General features: G+C 45.7%; 1 protein-coding gene across 1 annotated transcript in view; it reads right to left on the reverse strand.

The window, feature by feature from the left end:
- Positions 1–21,840, reverse strand: part of PSTPIP1 (proline-serine-threonine phosphatase interacting protein 1) — a 46,955-nt gene that overhangs the window by 17,933 nt on the left and 7,182 nt on the right. The window contains exons 2-4 of the mRNA XM_088172344.1: positions 13,454–13,554; positions 9,791–9,865; positions 177–211 (exon numbers count right to left, since the gene is read on the reverse strand). Coding sequence (XP_088028470.1) covers positions 177–211; positions 9,791–9,865; positions 13,454–13,554 — 211 coding nt within the window. The remainder of the gene's footprint in view (positions 1–176; positions 212–9,790; positions 9,866–13,453; positions 13,555–21,840) is intronic.

Consider the following 21,840-nt stretch of genomic DNA (forward strand, 5'->3'; position numbering starts at 1 on the left):
TAAAATTTACTTGAAGAAAAAGCCATTTTCTTTGCCACTAAATTGAGTAGGCATCCATTTTCTCCCTTCTTTACCCCACAGGATGTGAAAGAAAAGCTGGGAATGGTGTGGGGAACAGGATGAACACATTGGATGCCTGTGTTTCCCAGGTCAGAAGGGAACAGGGAAATACTTACGTTGCTTGAGCATCTCAAATGCTGCCTTCAGTGTGCTGTGGGGCAGAAACAAGACACTTTATTAGTGGCTTCTAAGGGTGGGTTGTGAATCCAGGGAAAAAACTTTCCCTCAGAACCTTAGAGATAAAACCCTTAATGGCCTCGTAATAAAAGCTGACCATGCTAACAAGCACAATAGCATCAATCTGTTACCATCAGGAAACGCAATAAAACGCTCCATGAAGCAGGGAATTGCACCACTCCTTCTGTGCACCCTCTTCCTCCGCCGCACTGTCGTTGTGACCGTGAGTGTTTACAGCCGTTTCTCTCGTCTGCCACCTTGCAGGTAGATACGAGTGAAACGCTGCTGCCGGCCGGGGGGAATTGGGGTTTTTTCCCTTTAGCCTGAAGGGTGGAGGGAAACCTGAATGGTGAAGTAACCGCAGCAGCGCCTGCCGAGCACCCCCGTGCGGCTCCGCTCCTGCCGGGCATCCCGCACACAAACCCGGCCCTGCCGAGCATCCCGCACACAAACCCGGCCCTGCCGAGCATCCCGCACACAAACCCAGCCCTGCCGGGCATCCCGCACACCATCCCGGCCCTGCCGAGCATCCCGCACACAAACCCAGCCCTGCCGAGCATCCCGCACACCATCCCGGCCCTGCCGAGCATCCCGCACACCATCCCGGCCCTGTCGCACCCCCCAGCACAGCAGGAGGACCAAGGGGAGGCCCGGGCTCGCTGCCCAGCTCGGAGCTGCTGGATGCAGCCACACGGCTCAGTGGGACATGAGGCGGCCACACACTGATGTCCTGGCTTTGGCCAGGGCAGGGCCCCGTTCTGGAAGGCACCAGAGATATCAGCAGAGATGTGATGAGAGAGCACAAGGTGTGTAAAAGGCATTTTCAACTTAATAAATCCCTCTAGCTCTGAATGTGCAGGCTGGCAGGGCATTTGCATAGCCAGAAGCCAGGCTGGGGTGTGACTTGGAAGGTTTTCAGATCTAGAAATGATCTCCTGAAGCTCCAGAGTGTGCTGCTCCTGGAAGGAATCAGTTCTGGGCTCTCTATGGAGCCCCAGGCAGAGCCCAGGGAGGAGCTGGTGAATGAAGAGCCCCACATCTCCCCGGAGAGCCCAGGAGAGGCTGCTGGCACTTCCCAGCCATGAGCACCCCCAGTGGGCAGGGAAATCTGCATCTCTTGGGCCATTTCGGGAGCCTCCGAGGCACAGGAAGGATCCTAATTGGCCTGTGTTAATTTAGGCTGGACATCTGTTTGCTGATCAAAGCTTGCTCTCCCAGCTCTCTTCTTCTTGCCAGGCTTGAGAAAAATGCACAAGCGAGGGGCAAGGCTGGGCCTGTCCTCAGCAAAAACTGCCTGGAAACCCATCCCAGATCTAAGGTTGTAGAAATACAAGGAAAAGGCTTTCAGACAGAAAAGAAGAGCTGCTTGATTTTTTTTTTTTTCATATTTCAATTAGACTGTGGTGAATCTCCTGAGATAAGCCAGGGAGAACATTCTAGATGTTCTAGATTCTATCTTTAAAGTGTTTTCCTAACAATACTTTTACATTTGAAGGTTTATTTTGTAAAAAGTTAGGCTGGTGTGAAATTTTGATGGAAACTAAATTTTCACACCACGAAGGAAACAAGCAGTATTAGTTTCAGCTAATTAAAAGCGTGACATTAAAAGACAACTTGAATATCAGCAGCAGAGATAGCTTTTTTTCTCATCTAGAAGATCCAATGGATATTTTGAAAAATTAAATATATACAAGGAATAAAATTTTCTTTTCCAGTCAGTAATTTCCCATATGTGCTAACAACTTCATGTTTGAAACAGGTAAATACTGGAATTTAAAAAATAGAGGGCACTTGCTAACTGGGCATACTGTTTGCATTCCGTGTTGATTTATCTTTCTCAGATTTTTTTTTCCCTTTGTTGTTGGTGATTCAAGTTATGCAAAAACTGGCAAAAATTGCTGTAGTGGATAATGAAAAATAGCACTTTCTCAGTATATATCAAGGACAAAAGCAATTTGCTGCTTTTTTGGTTTCCAGGCACCTGAGCTGCCATGGCCACAAGCCACCCCTGGAGCTGCTGTCCTTTTGCTGGCCCTCTGTAAGGCCAGGGGGGTCTCTGGTGCAATAATGCATCTGCCTGTGACCCAAAGAGGGATCCATTTGTCCCTGCATGGTCTCTAATGGCCTTTTCTCCTTGCATGAAGGATTTGTCCAGCCAATTCCATAGCTGCTGACTGGTGCAAGTAGATTGAAATAGACTCAAGCCATTTCCTTCTTTATTTTTATAATCATTTTCTAAAATCAGTGAATTGGATCCTTACATCCTTACAGGGCTTAAGGGGGCAGCAAATATGTCATCATGCCATGTTATACATGTGGGAGAGAATAAATCAATCAAATTTTGACCTGTGGATCCATCAGGACTCCCTTTGTGATTCCTGGGCTGCAGCAGCAGTGCCAGAGATTTGCTCCTGGATGTTCTGATTATATGAGTGAAATATTTCAGTGCTTCCCAGGGTTTAATGGAAGTGATTTCTGGAGCTGATACACAGATGAGTTTTAATTCTGTGTGTGCTGCTGTGGATGTACAGCACCTCTTACCTATTGCTTCTGGGTGGGTTTGGCTTCCTAGTGGGATTGATATGGGCTTTACTCTAAGGCATCCAAAATGAGGATGAGTCACTCTCCTGGGCACTCTCAAACAGTGTTTTACCCTCAGTAGATGCTGCTGCTTAGCATTCTGGTAATAATTTATTTTTTTGTGTTTGTCCTGTGGCTAAATTAGAAAACCTAGGGTTGGAAACAATTCAAACAGCACTGAAAAATTGACTTTTTTTTTTTTTTTTTTTTTTTTTAATATGTTCTGGAAGACTGTTAAACAGCTCTGGCTAAAGACAGCTCCAAATTCCCTTTGGGCACCCTCACATGGAGAATCCCGCAGGTGTCTTCTTGAAAATAAGGCTGCACACAATTTTACTCTGTGTGTTTGTTAAACGACTCCCTATTGTACATTTAAAGATTCAATTTGTCAAAATTCATTCTGGGTGGAAACAGAAGTGCTGGCCCTGGAGTAAGAGGGAACAGCCAGAGCCTAAGAGCCACCGCAGCAATTTCGAGGGGGGTTTGCCATCTAGTGGCTACAATATTCTCACCGCCTTGGTTTAGCTTTTTTTTTAATGCTTTTTCCTGCTTTCTCTCTCTTTGTTTTTGGACCTTGTTTTTGCTGAAACACTGAGCTGTGCTGGGCAGTCCTCTGTGCCACGGGGACCATCAGGAATTGCTCTGTTTGCCGGCTTCACAGCCATCAAAAGCTGCATTTCGTGGCACCAGAGATGTAATTAGCAGAGCCCTGTCAGTGGCAGTGCTTTGGTGACAGCTATTCTCACCACGTACACTGCTGCCCCACACTCTTTTGTCTGTTTAAATTTTTTCAGCCTCAAGCTTGATCGTTTGGGCATTTTTTCCCAGTCCTTTGCCTTTAGACACTGGGCTGAGTAATTCAGAGAGTCCCTTTATATCTTGCACACAGGAAGGTAAAACAGGTTCTTCTGACCGGAAAACCACAGATCGTTTTTAATTTTCTTTCTTTTCTACCTTTGCTTGGTGAATAAAAGTGTGAAATAACCCCACCTTCCTTTCTGCTGGGTTTCTATTTTGACATTGGTACTCTCCACAATGTTCAGTTATTCTTGTGATCTTTAAAAATACCTTTTGTGAAACTGAGAGAAGTCTGTGCCAGATGAACCCTACAGACAGGTCCCAGCAGTCCTGGCCGCCCTCAGCCTTGGGTAACGTGGATCCCAAAGGCAGAGTTGTGAGACCCCTGCAGTGACAGTCCCCTCTGAGGCCACCCTCAACATCTGCCTTTCCTCCTGGCACACAGGGGACACCCAGCGTGGTTTTACCAACAATTGCTGCTGTGAAGCCCAATGGTGGTAGCAAAGTGTGGGGAGACGTGTCCAAAATCATCTGGTCTCAAATAATTCACACCTGGGCTTGTGTCTGCGTGGCAAAAGAGAAATGAAGGGGGAGGAGTTGTGCTCTTTTAACAGGGAGGTGACAGTCACCACCCAGGCACACAGCACTGTCTGACCTTCTTTAGTGGGCATGTGGCTAAAACACTGAAGAATGAATTTTGTCAGGATGTTTTCTTGTTGTCAGAGGAGCTACAAACAGAAAGGCAGCAGCTCTCGGTGCAGCCCTCAGTGGAAGGGTTTGTGTCCAGGTGATGTGCAATTGTCAGATTTGCTGCTGCACAGGCTGCACTGTGCACCAGCCCGGGCTCAGTGACAGCTTTGGGATTGTGTGGCTTTCATGTCATGCTGTGGGGTGTTCACATCCACGTTCTGCTGCTTGGGTATTTCCACGTGTGAATCAGGAGTGGCAGCAGCCCGAGCTGAGGGGAAGGGGCTGTGTCATCACTCCAGGGCTGCTCACTGGGAGCACAGATACCTCACCCCAGACTTTCCTGGAGCAGGGGAACAAACTGGAAGACATCTCCATGTTACCTCTCCTCCCCGTCAATCTGTGCCCATAAACAACAAATTAGATCCCTTGTGGCTCCAGAAGGAGCTGTGCCATCCAAATCAAAGGTTAAAACAGTCAAAATAAATTTTGTACTTTTAACAAAAACCTAAATTTCCTCACATTTCTCAGAAAAAGAGCATCACTGCTCAGAAATGCCTGTCCTCATCACCAGAGAGCTTATCTAGATTGAATTTAATGGGGACTGAGCAGAGGCTTAGGTCCATTTTCAGAGTCCTGAAAGTTCAAAGTACTAGTGTATAAATTCTGTGTGGGTTCAGAACATTTGGGTGGAGAATAAGCAACCATGGAAGGATGTGACCTTCCAAACTGTCTTTTAGCTTCAGTTCAAAAATGCCTGCTTTATGTGGAATAATACAGAGGATTCTGTATATTAAGTGACAGATGCACTATTTTTATCCACAGGAAGCAGCAATTGGCATTTCATTTCAGATGCCCTCACCTCACACTCACTGAAATGTTCTATTTCAGGCATTGCACAGAAGAGCAGAGCACACATGGGCTTGAAGGAACTACCCTTTCCCGAGGTCCTAAGGAGATGGTAATGGGGAAAAGGGATGAAAAATGTAGGAAATCATATACATGAGAAGAGACAAGCAGAGCAAATGACAAAAATAGCTGTTGTCAGCCTAGGCAGAATTTAACCAGCTAGTGTGTGTTTACATCAGTTATTTTACAGAAGACCAGAGCTCCCAGAGATCCTGGTTTGGCTGAAGCTGAGCATGCAGCTGAGAACTGGGCTCTGCAGCATATTCTGCTCTCGTGTTGCTGTGCTGAAGAGTTGCCCAAAGCCACTGCATGGAAATTCTCAGGCACCTTGCACAGAAAGGTTTTTCCTCTTAAAGGCACAAGCTCTGCTGAGAATCATCTCCAGTGTGAGAGGCATCATTGCTGTGCACACTCCCAGCAAACAGCTGCAACTGTGATCTCAGTCTGAACTTGGCTGAAAATCTCAGTTTCTGTACATCCTCTCCCATGTGTGCACCACAGAGAGTACAAATACTGCAGTTTAAACTTCAAAACGTGTAGCTCTTTCTCCCCTGCTGGACATGAGTATAAGCTGTCATTTGCCAAGAAAACATGGCTGTAGGTTTGTCATCACCTTTTAATAATTTCTTTTCTGAGTAGAGACTACGAAATGGTGATGCAGATTTAATTTTTTTAGTTTAAAAAGTGGGATGACAGGCATACATTGCTTTACCTATTGACTCAGTGGATGCTAAAATGTTTCAGGGTTATATAAGAATAAGAAGAAAACGTTTGAGGCTATTCAATAGAAAGCTGCTGCTCGTGTGGCATCCTGTGAACTTATTGATTGTAATGGCTAGAAAATAATCTAGAAGAAATATCTTCATATGCTTGCCCTGCTGTTCTACCCTGCCCTTGGGATCTAGTGCTGGGGACAGAATATGAAGCTGAAGGGGTTAGTCTGAGCCTGTGTGATCCTTCTTGCAGTGTTAGATTGAAGTGTGAGCATCCTTCTGTGCATTGCCATGGGCTTGCCAAGGCCTGTAGCAGCTGCTGAGTGAGAGCTGTGCCATGGGTTGGGCAGAGGAAGCTCCCCTCCCTATGGAAGGATTTGTTCCAGCTGCAGTGCTTTTGGCAAGGACAAGCAGCTGGACCATGGAGTGATGGTGTCCTCTGCCTCTTAGCACTTGGAGGGAACTTTTATTTCTTGAGCTGGAAGCTGGCATGTTGGCTTGCTCTATCAGTGCTATCCAGCAGCAGCTTCTTTTAGAAAGCCCATCTTGGCTTTTTTTACAAACAAGGAAAGGTGCAGTGTGTGTCCCTTGCTGGTTTTGGTGCTGTCAGACCCACTGTGGGCTCCCCAGAGCCTGCTGTGCACAGAACACCAGGCCCTGGCTGTCAGTCACAGCCCAGCACTCAGACCTTGAGCCCTGGCAGCCCTGAGGTCAGAGTGGGTCTCACGTTCCTGACCTGGGGAATCCCCAGGGGACACACCACGAGTCTGTCACGGGTCACTGATGTCCCTGAAGTGCCCTTCAGTGTGTGCCTGGCCTGGAGCTGTCCCTGCCAGCCTTGGGACAGAGCTCTCCAGCAGAGGAGCTGGAACCATGTTAGGGAGCAGCTAGGGATACAGGATGGCATCCTGATGGCTGCTGTCACCTAGAGTTTTCTCAGATCAGGAGACAGTGGTCCCAGAGTTGTTGTTACATTCCAGTAAGCCTTCCCTACAATCTTTTGAGTCAGCAGCATATTCCTTCATCTGTGTCTTCAGTGAACAAAAAAGGGCAGTAGAACCTATTTATACATTTAGCTGAGTTCAGCAAGTTGCTCCAGCTGAAGCAGAATTTGGGAGGAGAAGGAGCAAGCCTGAAAAAATGTTGAAATTGTTCTTTTCTTTGATTCAAAAATAACAGCTTTTAAAATATAGGGGAGCCTGGAGAGAGAGCTGTTTTCTGCAGCAATGGCCACTACCTGGTGCAGTGCCATCACCTTCTCCTGGCTGCTCTGGTGCTTGGCATTTCCTCATCGTGCCTATTCCCTGCACCTTGTTTTGTGGTGAAATCCTGATGTGCTGAAATATCAACCCTGGCCTTGCAGTTGCTTCTCTTAAGTTCTTCTGGGAATTTTCTCATACTGGGTGTTTGTTGTGGAAGCGTTTTTTATGTTCTTTTTATTGATTTTTTGAAAGGGTATCAGGTACCCTCCTGATATTGGGAACTACTGGAGTGTGAAGTAATTTCCCAGAAGGGACAGAAAGCCTTAGTATCTGAGATATTTAAAAGGTGGCTAAATTTAAGACTAGAGGATAACAATTTTGCAAGAAAATGACTGAGTGATTTAAAATTAGTAATTCCTGCTCCTCTGCCATGCATAGCACAGCACAAGAAGGTCTGCAAAATGTTCTGCAAAAAAAAAGAAAAACGGAAGCTACTTTTTTTCTAATGATTGTCAGATGGAAGTTTTAGGTGCAAATACATTAGAATTTAAGAAATACTGCTACCCAAAGCTGCATTTGAAGATGTGAACAGCCCTGTTCAGCCTGTCAAGTACTTGTAATTCTATTAGGACCTAGTATGCTAGATGATAATAGGGAGTCCTATAAAGAGGAAACACTTGGGAAAATGCACCGGGACAGTTGCAGCATTGTTCTTTCAAGCTTTTCTTATTATAGACAGTACATGGATTCCCTCCCTCAAGTCTCCCTGAAGGACTGACCTTGGGGGCAGAACTGCTGCCAGCAATCAATGTCATATAAACAAACAGAAACTTCACACCGAGGAGAACACACAGACACAGAAAATTCAACAATTTTAAGGCATCAAAACCAAACACTGCATTTTCTTGTGTTGTTCCAACCCTGGACAAACTTTAGTTTTCTCTGATTTTTTGTTTGCCCTGGACAAATGCCCTTCACTGTCAGTGTAATTGCTTAAACAATCAGAGGATGCTGGATGAGAGAGTTAAGTGTCCTCTCTGCTTCAGAACAGGCACAGTGAGAGACCTGCTCTGATAAAAACATCAGTGCAGAGCTGGTCTCTCCCTGGCCAGGTGTGGGTTATGGAAACACAGTAAATCAGCTCTGCAGCACAGCTTTGTTCCTGTATTCAGCCTTCCCAGCTGCAAAATTGGATCAAAGTGGAGCTGGGCCCAAGTCCAAACCTCCCCCAACTTGAGGGGAACTTGGATCCATATCCCAACGCTGAGACTTGGCTCTGCTTCTAAATCAAGCTCTCAATATCTCTTGGGAAAAGGCAGACCCATGAATTGCCCACTAAGTTACTGAAGGGCAGCCAAAGCTGCTTGCTCTGAACACATTTGCTCTGCCTGCCCTGTACTGCAGTAAAGGAGCTGAGGTGAAGCCTGTCTTTAATCCTGGAATGCTATCTTAGCCTTTGGGTTGAGAAGAACCCATCCATCCTTAATGTGATGTTTTAATTTCAGAATATTTGTTCTCCTCCCTTTTCACCCATTAGGTGAGTGAACTGAGGCAGCAGGAAGGCAGAAGCCATCTCCCAGGGCTGTGGGATCCCTGGCTGCTGCTCAGGGGTCAGGCAGAGCTGGAGCCCTGGCAGGGGAAGCCTTGCACGTTCTCCTGGCATGAGCCAGCAGTGTCTGTGCCAGCCTGGCTGTGCCACCACCGAGGCACAGTGGTGACACAGCTCCGGGGTCACTGGCACCTGCCTGCCAGGGCCGGGCAAGGCTTTGGGGTCAGGCTTCCCCATAAAATATGGACAGGAAACCACTTGCACAGGGAATGATAAATCAATGTGGAAAGGAGACTGCAATTAAGAAATGAGAGATGGGATGGAGGAGGGGAGCAGGCCCCAGGGATCAATAGAGCTGCTTTGTGTTTAGATTGAGGTCTTCTCTTTCAGGATTGTCTTCTGTGACCCCACATCTCCATCCTCTGCCACCTTATTACTGTATTATTACTTCTTCCAATAATGACAAAATGTCTCACTAAAGCTGCTGCCATCAATAATAGCAGCAGTTTATCAGCAGTGTTTATTAAGTTAAATTCCATACCAACATCTATCTTCCTCTCCCAACACAATTTATACCTAATTTAAGATAGTAATGGAGGAGACAGAGAAAAATATATGTCATCTTAGTGAATTTCAGTAGTTCCATTGAATTATTTCAATTTAGGTCCCTTCAAAGAGATTTACATTTTGTATTCCTAAGCTAAGCTTTTCCTGCAGAAGCTGATTTTTGGGGTCTTTGTATTTGTTCTGTCACAGTCTCAGTGTTCACCAGCTTTCCAGACTCGTCAAGCCACCATCCTAAACATTTCACAGCCTTTTCCTTTCTCTTTTTTTCCCCATCACTTAGTCTGCTTTTGGAAGCAAATATTAATTATTACGAATCTTGAAATAAAAAAAAAATTCTCAGGAAAGGAGCTACTGGCAGTTTCCAAATAGAGGCTTTGTGAATCCCACTGTGAAGGACTGTGGTGTTTCCCCACTTGCCCTGTACATTGTGAAGAGCTGTGTAATGCACTGAAGTGAGTGCTTGTGACCCCATCCACAGGCAAAACACAGGAATGTGATATTTCTTCCAAAACCATTTTGTTTGCAGTAATAATAAAAGAATTCCTTACTTGATTTCTGTTTGTCCTCCTGCCTTTCGGGCGATTTGAACCAGCTCTTTCCCATATCTCTCTTCTGCTTGTGCTCTGTTAAAAGAAAAACTTACTCAGTTTCTCTTAGTGGTACCTGAATCACATTTACACAAATCTTCCAATTGTATCTGAGGTGCAAAACATCAGAAATGCAACTTTTAAAATTTCTCCATCTCCTCAATCCTAGTGCTGTTAGTTAACATCTGAAATATATTGGGTCACTTATTTCTGGAAGAAATGAGATGGGAATGAAGCCCATCTTCATGGCTTTGATTACTGTGGAATGCTAAGTACAGCTCTGCCCCCAAAACGTGGATTCATGGGAAGAAGGAGGTGACCAGAGATCAGATGAAGGTGTTCAGAACACAGCAAAAGGAACCTAAAAATGACAACTGACTCCATCCATAAATCACTGGCTGTGAGGGGAGTGAAGGGTAGGTTCCAAAGGATCCATTCAAGAGATGTTGAGGATAAGTGGGAGCCAGGGGCAGCAGGAATATTTCTATCCATTAGAAAGATGAGGCACTGCTGGAAGAGCTGCCGTGGAGCTGAGGGCAAGGAGCCCTGGTGGTCGTGTGGTGAGGCTGGGGCAGCTTTGTGGAAGGGACAATTTGTGGCATCTCACCTAATGGGGAACTCTAACTAGTGACTCAGGAAAGTGGTTCTGTTTCTATGGTTAATAAAGAAACACAAATCTTCCTTTGCTGTTTGCCTTTCCCCCAGCACTGCAGGAAACTTCTATTCTCTTTTTAAAAAGTATTTGTACTAAATGTGTTACTTCCTTTCTCCTGCAAGACCAGGGTGGAAACAAGTTGTCAGCCTCTGAGTAGTTGCTAAAAACTATTGAATGATCAATAATAAATAATGAACAGATAGCCTGGTGCTACTCCCACTAGGGTAAGTCCAGTTCTCAAAAGCAGTTTTTCAAAGCATTTCAAACCGTTTTGGTTTGAAATTTGGCATGTTAGAAAAATGTACTCTTTGTTCAAGAAACGAATTTGATGTGGGTGCAAGGCCCTACAACTCTGCTGGGTTTTAGTCCCGTCAGTGTTCCCACTTGGCCAGGAGGTGCTTTGTATGTCTTAGCTGAGTTCCAGCAGTCTGAGGGCTGCTCTTGCAGTTTTGCCCCAGGGCAGCTGTTGGGGTGGGTCCCTGAGAACCTCCCACCCCCCTTCCCGCTGCCCCTGGGCCCGGGGAGCCCCTGGCCCTGTAGCCAAGGTGCTGTGGTGCAAATCCCCCAATCTCCTGGGACCTGGGGCAGATCAGTCAGGCTGCTGGAGCAGCAGTGCTGGCCCTGCAGCAGGAGCAGAGAGTGTTCCTGGCCCTGTCCATGGCTGCCATGTGTGGAATGCTGTTTGTGCTGCCCTCCTGCACTCAGAACTGCTGTGTTTTAGTGGGGTGTTCCTACAGCACTGCTCTGGCATTCTTGCTAGAGAAACAGGGCAAAATATGGTGACAGGCCATGCAAAGACATCACTTCTTTTTCATGTTAGATAAATTAGATTTCATCAAAATGCAAATACACTCCAGACACATAATGCTGCAGAAGAAGAATAGATTAATTTTCTTCTGATTTCAGTATCCAGAAACCCTTCTGTGTCAGAGGCTTTGTTTAGAGGCAGTGCCTGTGCAGCAGTGAGGATGACTCCAGTGCTGCAGTTCCACTTTGGTTGCTCAATACACAAGCATATAATGGGAAAAACCATGGCCAGCTTTTAATCCAGTCTCAGCTCCTGAAACCTCAGCATGGATGGGACTGGACTAGCCCAGGGTGAGAGGGATTTGACAGGAGGTTGATACCATCTCTTCACATCTGTGTGCTGCTTTTCCCCTTTCCAGTACTCTGCATACGGCTTCTAAGTTTCCCTGCAGCCATCTAGAGATGGAACATGTTTTGTGTTTTAACCCTGGGCTTTGTTCTGGAGTACAATTGCTTTCTCACTCCCAAACCTCTTAGGCCCTTCTCTGGACCAGTTAGGGGGATTTGTGGTTGGAAAACTGATGGAGTGTTAGTGTGGCCAGGGCCAGGGCAGCTGGTTTCAGGACTGCAGGAGTCCTTGTTGAAATTCCAACGTCTGCCACGTGGTATGGGCAGCCTCTAGGAAGAGAGATTCATCCCATCCTTTGATCTTCTGCTGGGTCATTCCTGTGAATGATGTGAGGGCGAGCTGAAGCGACCATCTGCCAGCAATAAACTGGAAATCACATCTTTGACTCAGTGCCCACTTCTCATCTCCTTTTTGTCCCCCCCAACAGGCACGTACACACACAGGCACACACACTTACACACTGCAATGTCCTGGGGGTGTAAAAACCTCATGGAAACATTTGCAAAATGACTGTACATGTATTTTTTCTTCTTTATGGAAAGAACTTTGTGTCTCCACCACAAACCAGGAAAAACCTCATCCTGCAACTTTCAGAAGGCTCTGCAATGTTTTGGAAGGAACACAGGCGTGTGCAGCATCCGATGCAGAATTGCACTGCCCGAGGCCTGCAGTGCAGCTCTGATCTCTGTGAGTTCTGAGGCACAAAGGAGCTACTTTAAACAGTGGCAGCTAAGCTGCCATCAGGCAGATGTGACTTCAGGACTGTGTGATGTGTGCCAATGTAACAGGCTTCCACTGGTGGTCGAGAAAAGCAACTTAAATAGCTGCAGGTTTTGATGGGAGATGTCACATGCTGTGAAACAGCCACCTTAGAGTCTGACAGCTCACACCCCCTTCAAAATCTCGGGGCTTTAAAATCAGCCTTCAGAAAGCCACACTAAACCTAAAAAACTAGATGGGGACAGTATGGGAAGAAAAAGCAGGAAAGCAGAGCAGTATTCATAAGGTGACAGTGCTGAGATGGGGTGCTCTGGGATTGCCTGCTGGATATATAATCCATATTTGTGTGGTCTTTCCTACATGTCAAGCCTGAGCAAGCGTGTGCTTCATGTTACATGCTGAAACTGCTGAAGCCCCTTCAAAACAGAACCGAATTTCAGAGCTGTTTTTCAAAGTCACAACTACAAAAATGAATAGCTAAGGAGCCAGAGCAGCAGTGTGATACATATTTTCTCACCCACAAAATTGTCAGCTGTCCATAGTTGCTGTTGAGAAGCACCAAGAAGCACATAATCAGGAACATAAACTACAACATCGTTACTCAAAGCCTGCTAAGGTTGGTGAAAAACAGGAGCTGGTTTGGGCATCTGGGTAAGGCTTTAGGTAGCATTTTATGTAGCTTTGTATTTGAAAAATGTCTCATTTTTGGTACTGGCAGGAAGCTGAAACAGTGCCTGTGGCAACAGCGTGTTCAAAGAGAAACAAAAATGTGCAAGTCATTTTTGCCCTGCAAAAGGGGAAACTTAGAAATGCTACCTGTGTATGTAGGTACTACTGTGTGATTCTGGTCCCATAATGAGGTATTTTAGTGGAACTCTGGGTTTCTGACTCTTTCAGCCTTCTCTTCCTTTCTCAAGTCTTTGAGATTTCTATTTATCTACCTTCATATCACAAGGCTGGGATTCAAATCACTCAGGCTTTTCTTTGTAAGCTCATAACATACCAAACTGAGAAACAGCTTGCTAGTCCCTTCCAGACACCAAATGAGACAAAAAAGGAGGCTGTTCACACTTTTTCACTCTGATTTTCATACCTCTGCTTGAGCAAATCCTCCACATCTTTGCACATCTTCTTCCCCTCCAGCAGCCGCTGTACGAGCACCTCGTAGCCGGTGTGGAAGGTGAACTCCTTGCACTGAAGACAGAAAGAAAAAGTAATAGTTGTTAAGAACATCAGTTCCTCTTACCTTAATTCTAATTCTTATTTCTTAATTCCTCTTAGCATATTTCTAAAAAGAAAGGTCAGAGTCAGCTCGTTACAAATATCAACCTGTGGGGCAGTGACTGTGCCACCTGGTCAGTGGTGGTGGTTTCATGGGAGGGTTCATAGCACAGGGACACAGGATTTCTGTGTTCTGCTCCTGGTCCTCCCACTGCCTCACAACAGGATCAGGAGAAGCCATTTTCCCATGGAGAGCCTGAGTTAACCAGTACATAGTGATAACATTATTGAAAATGTAGTGGTGAATGTTTTCTGAGCTTTATGTTACAGCTTTATGGTAAAATCACGGGCTGTGAAACCGTAAAGAGAATGAGTGTGTTCCTTCCCTCGAGCACTTTATCTACAATACAAGCCCTTATATATGAACTGAATGCAGTTTATACATCCCTCCACTGTCCCCTAAGCAGTTACCATTTAATAAATGGGTTACTTTATTGCTTTCCACCACCACTGTGAAGAAGACAGCTGTTTGAGTTTTGCTACTTGGAAAAGATCCTCTGGCAAGAAACTGCTGGGCACTTGAGCTCGTGCCTTTGCTTCCTTGTCACTGGGACTTGATGCTGGAGCAGGGGAGCTCTGGGGGTGAATGGTGGTGGTTGATGGCAGCCTCGGTGCTGCTCACACAAGCCTTGGGACTTCTGTGGAGATTTGCAGATTTAGGAACAGGTTTTTTGGTTCTTCAAGAGTTAGGATAAATTTCTGCAGACAAACCCTGTAAACCTACAGGCTGTAGTAACATTTCCAGTGCTACAGTTCATTGTAAAAGCCGTCACCCCTGAAGAAACAGGATCTCAAGCCCAAAACATTCATTTTCCTAATGTTTCCAAGGGCAATTTACACACACATCACAGGGAGGGATCCTGCTGTGAAATAAATGAGAAGCAGCAAGTTTTGCCATTCAGAGAGAAAAGTAGGAAAGGTTCTTGATAATACCCTGGCAATGGACTTAGCACTTCCCCCCCTCTCCTTTTTTTGAGGACATTCCAATGGCAGAAGGCATCACTGCTGTAAAAAAATCACTATAAATGGCTCCCTCTGCCTGGCAGAAACTCTTGTCAGATGCTCCACAACCAACTCACACCCTCAGCATTTTAACTGTATATTTTCAGATGCAATCAGTTATATCCCATAGTTTTCTTGTCCCAGAAATGCTGCCCATGAGGCAAGTGAAAATATCCTGTGGTTGAAAATGCTGTCCATAAGGTAAATGAAAAAAATATATCTGTTGGTATCAACCCAGCAGTCAGCCACTGCCACAGACAACAAAGGCACAGTGATAAGCTCAGTGTGGAGTTAGTCTGCCTTTCTGTTCAACATCTCCCTTTGTTCAGTAATTACTAAAGCTCACTTGGTGTCTTTCCCCACCTCTTTTAAACTGGCATAGTTGTTACCCTGAAAGGATGACAAATTCTTTATGTCCAAGAGAACGCTTATTAAATTCCCTAAACAGAGAATGCAATCCCAACCTGTTAACCCAAAAGCACACACAAACAGCAGTGTGCTGGGCCAGCCTGATGGGCTGAGTCCATGGGGCAGTGTCACCAGGCCCCTGCAAGCCTCACTGCCTGCCAGGTTCCTCTAGGGGTTGTTCCTCCGGGGTTTGTTCCTCTGGCTGGCCTTTCTAGAGAGATTTGGCTCCTAAGATGGACTCCTACCACAAACACTCATTTAACCTATCTTCATTTTGGGGAGCATTCATCTCAAAGTTTGCTTTCTTGTCCTCCTCTGTGCTCCTGGAGGATGTGGAGGCCCTGTTTCAGAAATGGCAGGGTCAGAAATCCAAACCAGGGCTCGCAGGCAGCAGCTCTGGCTGTGCTCTGAACAGCTCGTGCCACCTGCCCAGGCTGCAGAGGGAGGGAGAGGAAACACCACAGCCAGGCTGGGACAAGTGTGAGCTGCTCTGGTCACTCATCCTGCAGCACTGCTTCTTAATTTCCAACCACAAGAGAGCCATGAATCACTCAGGCCTCAGCTTACTTGCACAAAAGTTTCCCTTTCATTTCAACAGCTCTATTTCTTCTTCCACATGTACAACTGCATCCCCTCTGAACCTCTCCTTGCATCCAAACAAACCTCCTTTGCCCTTTCCTGACATTCTGCTTTTTCATCCCATTGATTCCCATGTGTTGTTATAGCACCTGTTCAAGGCTGAATAAATCCCTGTTGGACAAGGATGATGCTTTACAACTCCAGCAAAGACTTAGTGATGCTTTGTACCATGGCATAAATGTCAGCTCTCTAAGGAACACTTGTGGTCCATCAGAGGATTGTATTGGTCTTCTTCCACTATCAAATCATAGCAGTGGCACTTAAATGAGCCATGATCTACACACATACCTGCAATTCTCTCCTTTCCTGCTATTTTATTCAACGACATCCCAGAGTATATTGGATTTTTTTACTACTGATCTCTTACTCCCATTTTGTACTTTGAAACTTTGATTTTTATCTGTTTTCTGTTATCCCAGACTTGAAGGTTATCAGATACCTCCTGTACAATATTTCATTCTACCTGTTTCTTTCAAGCACAGCTATTTCCAGCCCATTCTTCATGTTCTTATGGCAGGATCCAGCACCTCCCCCAGATCAGTGTCTTTGCCCACTTCAGAGTTCTTCCCCTGCTTTGTCTGTTCAGTCCTGTTTTGTTTTTATCTAGTGTCTTAAGGATTTCCTGTGTAGCACAGAACTGACCCCACATTTTCTTTGTCAAGACAATCAGACAGCAAGATTGGATCTCATTAAACAACCGTCTAGCCTTGCTAAGCTGGCTCGCCTCTATTCTATTTTCCATTTACCATTTTGTGTTATAATTAGCACCCACATTGAGTGGTTTTGCAAAAGCTGTTAAGCTGCACTACTCAGACAGTGCTTGGTACTTCTCAGAAAGGATTTTGTGATGATTCTAAGAACTAATGAATAGTCAAAGAACTATTTATTTTTTTTTTAGAAATTAGAAAAAAAGCTTTAATTAGATAATAAATATAGTCATTAAATGTGTAAAACATCATTTGCTTATACTAAAATCTGGTTGCTTGGAAGAGAGCAATTTGACTCACCACCAGTAATTTCTCTCATTGCCAAGACAGAGATTCTGCTTAGTCAAAGCGTGTGTGGCTGTGAAAGAGGATTTGATCCTGTTACTAAAAAAGATTAGTTATTTCTTGTTGTCCAACAGGCCTATAATCACCAACAAGAAAGTGCTTGACAGGGATTTCAGTGCTGTGAGCAGAGTTGTGTTGCCCTGAAATTCACCCCCTAGCTCTGCATGTGTGCTTTGCTCTCTGCCTGGGGATTTTCTTCTTGTTTTCTTCTTGAAAATCTCAGGTAAAGGAGGGGCAGCTTTTCCTCTCCCCTGCCCAGTGACAAAAGTTGCTTCCCTCCAGGGCAATGAGCAGCACTGTTCCTTCAGAGACAAAAGGAACGTGGAGGGGACTATATGGCTGAAACCCACAACTTCTGTGCTCTAGTTTAAGCAGAACAGCTTTTCCTAGAACACTTGAAATGAGGCATGGAAGCCTGCAAGCAGAGGTGATGACAGTGAGCACGCTGGGATATCCATTCTTTCCATTTCTTGTTCCCTCTGAGGATTACCAGTGCTGCTCCCTCCCATCAGCACTTTCCTGTGAGATCTGTGCCTTGGGACTGTCCCTCCTGGTACAGGTTTCTCCATGGGTAACCACGCAGGCAAATGTCAGGAGCTAATTGTGGGAGAGATTATTCAGGGCTGGCTCTGAGCTGGTTCCTGCAGCCATCAGGGAGAGGATCCCAGGATTTTGCTTTGGTAATGAAGGCTGCAAGGGAAGACTGGGAGTGTCAGTTGCCTGCCCAGAGGGTAGAAAGTACCAGGATTTCTGGGGGGGTGGCATAATTTCTTCTTACCTTCTCGTGGCACCAAGCTGAGTAACCTTGTGTCTTTAACAACTCACTGAGAATCAGCCTTATTCCAAAGCATATTCCTCGTGCTGCTGGCTGCCCAGAGGGAATTGTGAGGATCTTTGAAGTGACAAGGCTACTATTGCAATGATATCAAGGAGGAAAGACTAAAATGCTGTGCTCATTCCTGAAGCAGCTTTCAGTAAATAGCTTTTCCAATGAACTGGACTGAAGCAAAACCATCCAAACTCCTGTACAAAGCACTCAGTCCATGGTGCACCCTGCACGTGATGGTCACAGTGACGTGAGCTCACAGGTCATTGTGGCTGTGCCCTGGCAGCTCTGGCCTTTTCTGCTGTGCCTGCTTTCCTTGGAGCATTTCTAACCATGCTGGCACCTGCCTTGCCCATCCAAGACTTTGTTTAGGGGCAGTTTACATAGCACAGCTCAGACCTCTCCCTGCTCCTGCAGGATGAGCTGGCTTGGCAGCACCTGAGCTTCTCCCCCAGGGCAGCCTCTGCTGCTGAAGCCGTGTGTCCTGTCTGGGGAGTGCCAGAGCTGCAGCTGGGCTGACTGCAGGGCTCTGGGGCTGCAGGGCTCTGGGGTTGCAGGGCTGCAGGGCTGCAGGGCTCTGGGGTTGCAGGGCTGCAGGGCTGCAGGGCTCTGGGGTTGCAGGGCTCTGGGGCTGCAGGGCTCTGGGGTTGCAGGGCTCTGGGGCTGCAGGGCTCTGGGGCTGCTGCTGTGCCTCTCAGCAGGACAGGCTCATCCCAACATCTCCAGCTGCAGCCCTGCTCACCCACTTTCTGTAACGAACCGTGTCCAGCTGGGAACAGGGACAGTAACCCCAGGTACAGCAGGGCAGTGGCACCACCCTGATGGGGAGCAAGGGCTGAAAAAGGAAAATCTCCACAGCAGACACTGGGTGCATTGCTCAGTACCCAGCAGGACAGTGCTGAGCTGTTGTGATAAACACAGCACCAAAATCCACACATGGTACCTGCTCTGCACCTCTCAGGGGGGGTCTGGCTGCCACGAGCACTGCCAGCCACAGCAGAGCTCCTAGGGCTTCCTTCTGCCTAATCTGCCCTCATTTAGGAATTATTTGAAATGTATTGTCTGCTAATATTTTAAAAAATCTTTTAAAACCCCCACACTTCCTCTTAAGTTTGAAATTATTCAGTTAGAAAAGTTCATTCCTTGTCTTGGTTCCTAATGATAATTTTCCAAAGCTTGTATCAGAAATGTTCTCACATGGTTTTGGGCTGCTACCTGATCCAAATAAACTATTAATACAGATTTTCAAAGAGAAAAATAATTGAAACTTAATCTGCTACAGGTATCTTTGGAATTTTTCTCTAAATCAAACTTTTTTTGCATTCATATCTTATTTTAGTTTAGGTTGGCTTATAACAGTTTTAGGAAAATAAAAACTGAAAAGCCACTTTCCCAGAGTTAAAAAGGAAATAACTACTGGTGTGAGAAGGAAGTTGAGAGAGAATAAGGCACAATGAAGTTTTGAACAAGCATCATTTTGACAGTATATTTTCAACTGTCAGAAAGAAATCCTTTCAATCCACAGTGGTATCACACATGATATCTCAGTCCTGGACTGAAAGTAAGTTGTTCTGACTGAGTTAAATCAATTAATTGTATTCTTGCTTCATACCACTGGGTACTGGCCCTGAGTGTTTCAAATCTTGTTCCCATGATCTGCCTGTCTCCTTGTCAAGTGCTCTGCCAAGACCTTCATACGTGTAGATGAGCAGCAAACAGACCTAGCATCCCTGATACAAAGTGTTTTGGGAAGTGTACTGCTGTCTTTCTGCACTGCTCACACTCTCCTGGAATAAACAGGCCAGCAGTGAGCACCAGTGCTCTGTGTGTGCTGAAATGGGGTTCCTGGTGTAGCCCTGCTGCGATAAGAGCTGGTTTGCTGCTGTTTCCTGTTCCACGGCTGCTCTCCCAGCTCTGCTCCACCACAGGGGCACATGAAAGAGCCCTTTTTCAAAACCAACCCCAGCTTTTCAGCCTGGCCCCTCCACTGCCTGGCTGCCAGCTCAGCAACCCCATTCTGAGCTGAGCACACACATGGGGGAAGGTCACCATGCCCAGAACAGAGCAATGTCACATCAGAGACCTCTGACCAAAATGTTCTCCCCTGACCAGGGCTGGGTGTCATATGAGTCCTTTTCCACACCTGTTCATGTCTCAATCAACTGCTTAGTGGGTTTAAAAGCATTTGCTCATGCTGTACTGTGTAAGAGCTCCTTTTTCCTACTGTCTGAAATCAGTTGGAATGGATGGGAATGTGATGGTTTTTGTGCGTTTCAAGATTGACTACAGAATTTATACGAGTTTAAAAAATCCATTTTTTAAAAAGTATTGACTTTTCCCCCCACATAAGCAGAAAAAGCAAGGAAGAGTGGGTGGGTTGAGGCTGGCTGTATAAGATTTCTGTCACTTCTCGTAAATTCACTCTTCATGTATCAGAAATATAAAGGTTTGCTCAGGATGTAGGTAGGGACATTTTGGTGATAATTCCAGGAGCTGACTTGGTCATTTTCCACAGGAGGCTTAGTTTGCAGTTTTGCTGAAGCCTGTTACCTAAACCTGACATGCAGGACCTTTCATGGGGAGCAAATTGTATTTATGGCCAGGCAATAGCATAGGTGTGAACCTTGAATGGGACTTTCAAAAATGAGAAGGGAAAAAGCACTGCCTCTGCAGCATTCCAATTGCTGGGCTGCTGGACTGCCTCTGCCACTGCCCTTAAAGCAAGACTCTCATCAGGCTTCAAAGCTGCAGCAGCGAGGACATCAGAGAGAAAACTGAAATTGAGATTCACAAACTGCAATAGCACAGCAAATGACACTGAGCGGAACAGGAGCTCCCCAGTGGTCTTTTGCTCTCGCCCCTGGGGGTTTTCTCTGAGAAGGAAATGGTTGATTTAGAGTTCTGCTGACAGAGGAATTTGCTCCTCAGCTTCCTGAGCCCTCGCCCTCCTCACTGGCATCCTGGAGTGCTCATGTGCCATGTATTAGGCATTCTTACAGTCACAGCATATTGTTTGGCTCTCTTCATGTTTTAATCACGCCCTGATTTGCACAGCTCCAAGGTGATGGCTGCACCAAAGCCTGCCTCACTTTTGCAGGTGGTTTGCTGGCTGGCACACTCATGGCACACAGGGAACAACCTTGCAAAGTCTCAATTCCAGTCTACAAAAAGGACTCTGCTTGTGCTTATTATCTGTTTTAGGTTGTCATCTTATAATCATTTGATTAAACATTATTCTGAGTGCAGCTCAGAGCCCCAGTGCTCCTGTGCTAACAGGAGGAGAAAGGAACCAGCAGACAGATATGCATCACAACAAAAAGCATGACAAAAAACTAGGAATCCATTCAGGAAATCCATATGGAACAAACTTCTGGAACACCTCTGTGATGGGGATAGTAAGAAATGGGACAGGAGGCAGCAGAATCCCTGACCAGTTTTAAATGGGAGCTTGATGTGGCTACATGACACAGGTTTGAGGTGGCAGCATCCCTTTGTATTTTCTCCATATAACTTCAGACAACAGCTAAATCTATAAATTAAAGTGGCTTCTCCCTGGGAGCCAACAGAGAGGCCAGAAGTGAGGATTTACACCTGTCTTTTAGAAGGCACAGCACTGTTGCCATGGCCCTTCTGAAACATGACAGATAAACGTGTCAATGGTGAAATCAGCTGTTCCCTCAGTCTCCTACTAAGTAACATTAGTTGCACATGAGAAACTGGAAGTAAAATAAGGAGAAATGGAATCTTACAAGTAGAGGATACTTCTGTTTTACACAAAATAATGGTCAGAGATTACTTTTGTTTCTATTCCTCTTTAGTTCATCCGCTTCCAGTTTCCTTCTCTGTTATAAGAGGGCTCCTCTCCTTCTACAAGCACTGTGGGCTCAGTCCCAGACCATAATGAGTTAAACAACCTGAAGCAGCCCTGACTTGCTCAAGCACAGAGACAATTGTCCACCAGGTCTTACAGAGCCACTGGAACCAGACCTGCTTAGTTAGTACATTAATTTATTAAAAAAAACTACGTGTCTTTCTTCTTGTTTTAAAATGCTTAGAATTGTTTCCTGTCAGTCCTGAAAAAGTCACTTCATAAAAGCCACTGCTGAACCCATGCTCTCTTTGTTACTGGTGTCTCCTGGCACATGGGGAAGGGTAAAACCTCAGGAAATATTCTTGCTGTACAAGGGAAATTAATTAAAGATTTACTTCAGTTCTTAGTAAAGATTATTTCAATAGCTACATGTTACCAATTCCATTTCACAAGAGATCTCT

This window comes from Sturnus vulgaris, chromosome 13 (genome assembly GCF_052056855.1).
Source record: "Sturnus vulgaris isolate bStuVul1 chromosome 13, bStuVul1.hap1, whole genome shotgun sequence".
Classification (NCBI taxonomy): domain Eukaryota; kingdom Metazoa; phylum Chordata; class Aves; order Passeriformes; family Sturnidae; genus Sturnus; species Sturnus vulgaris.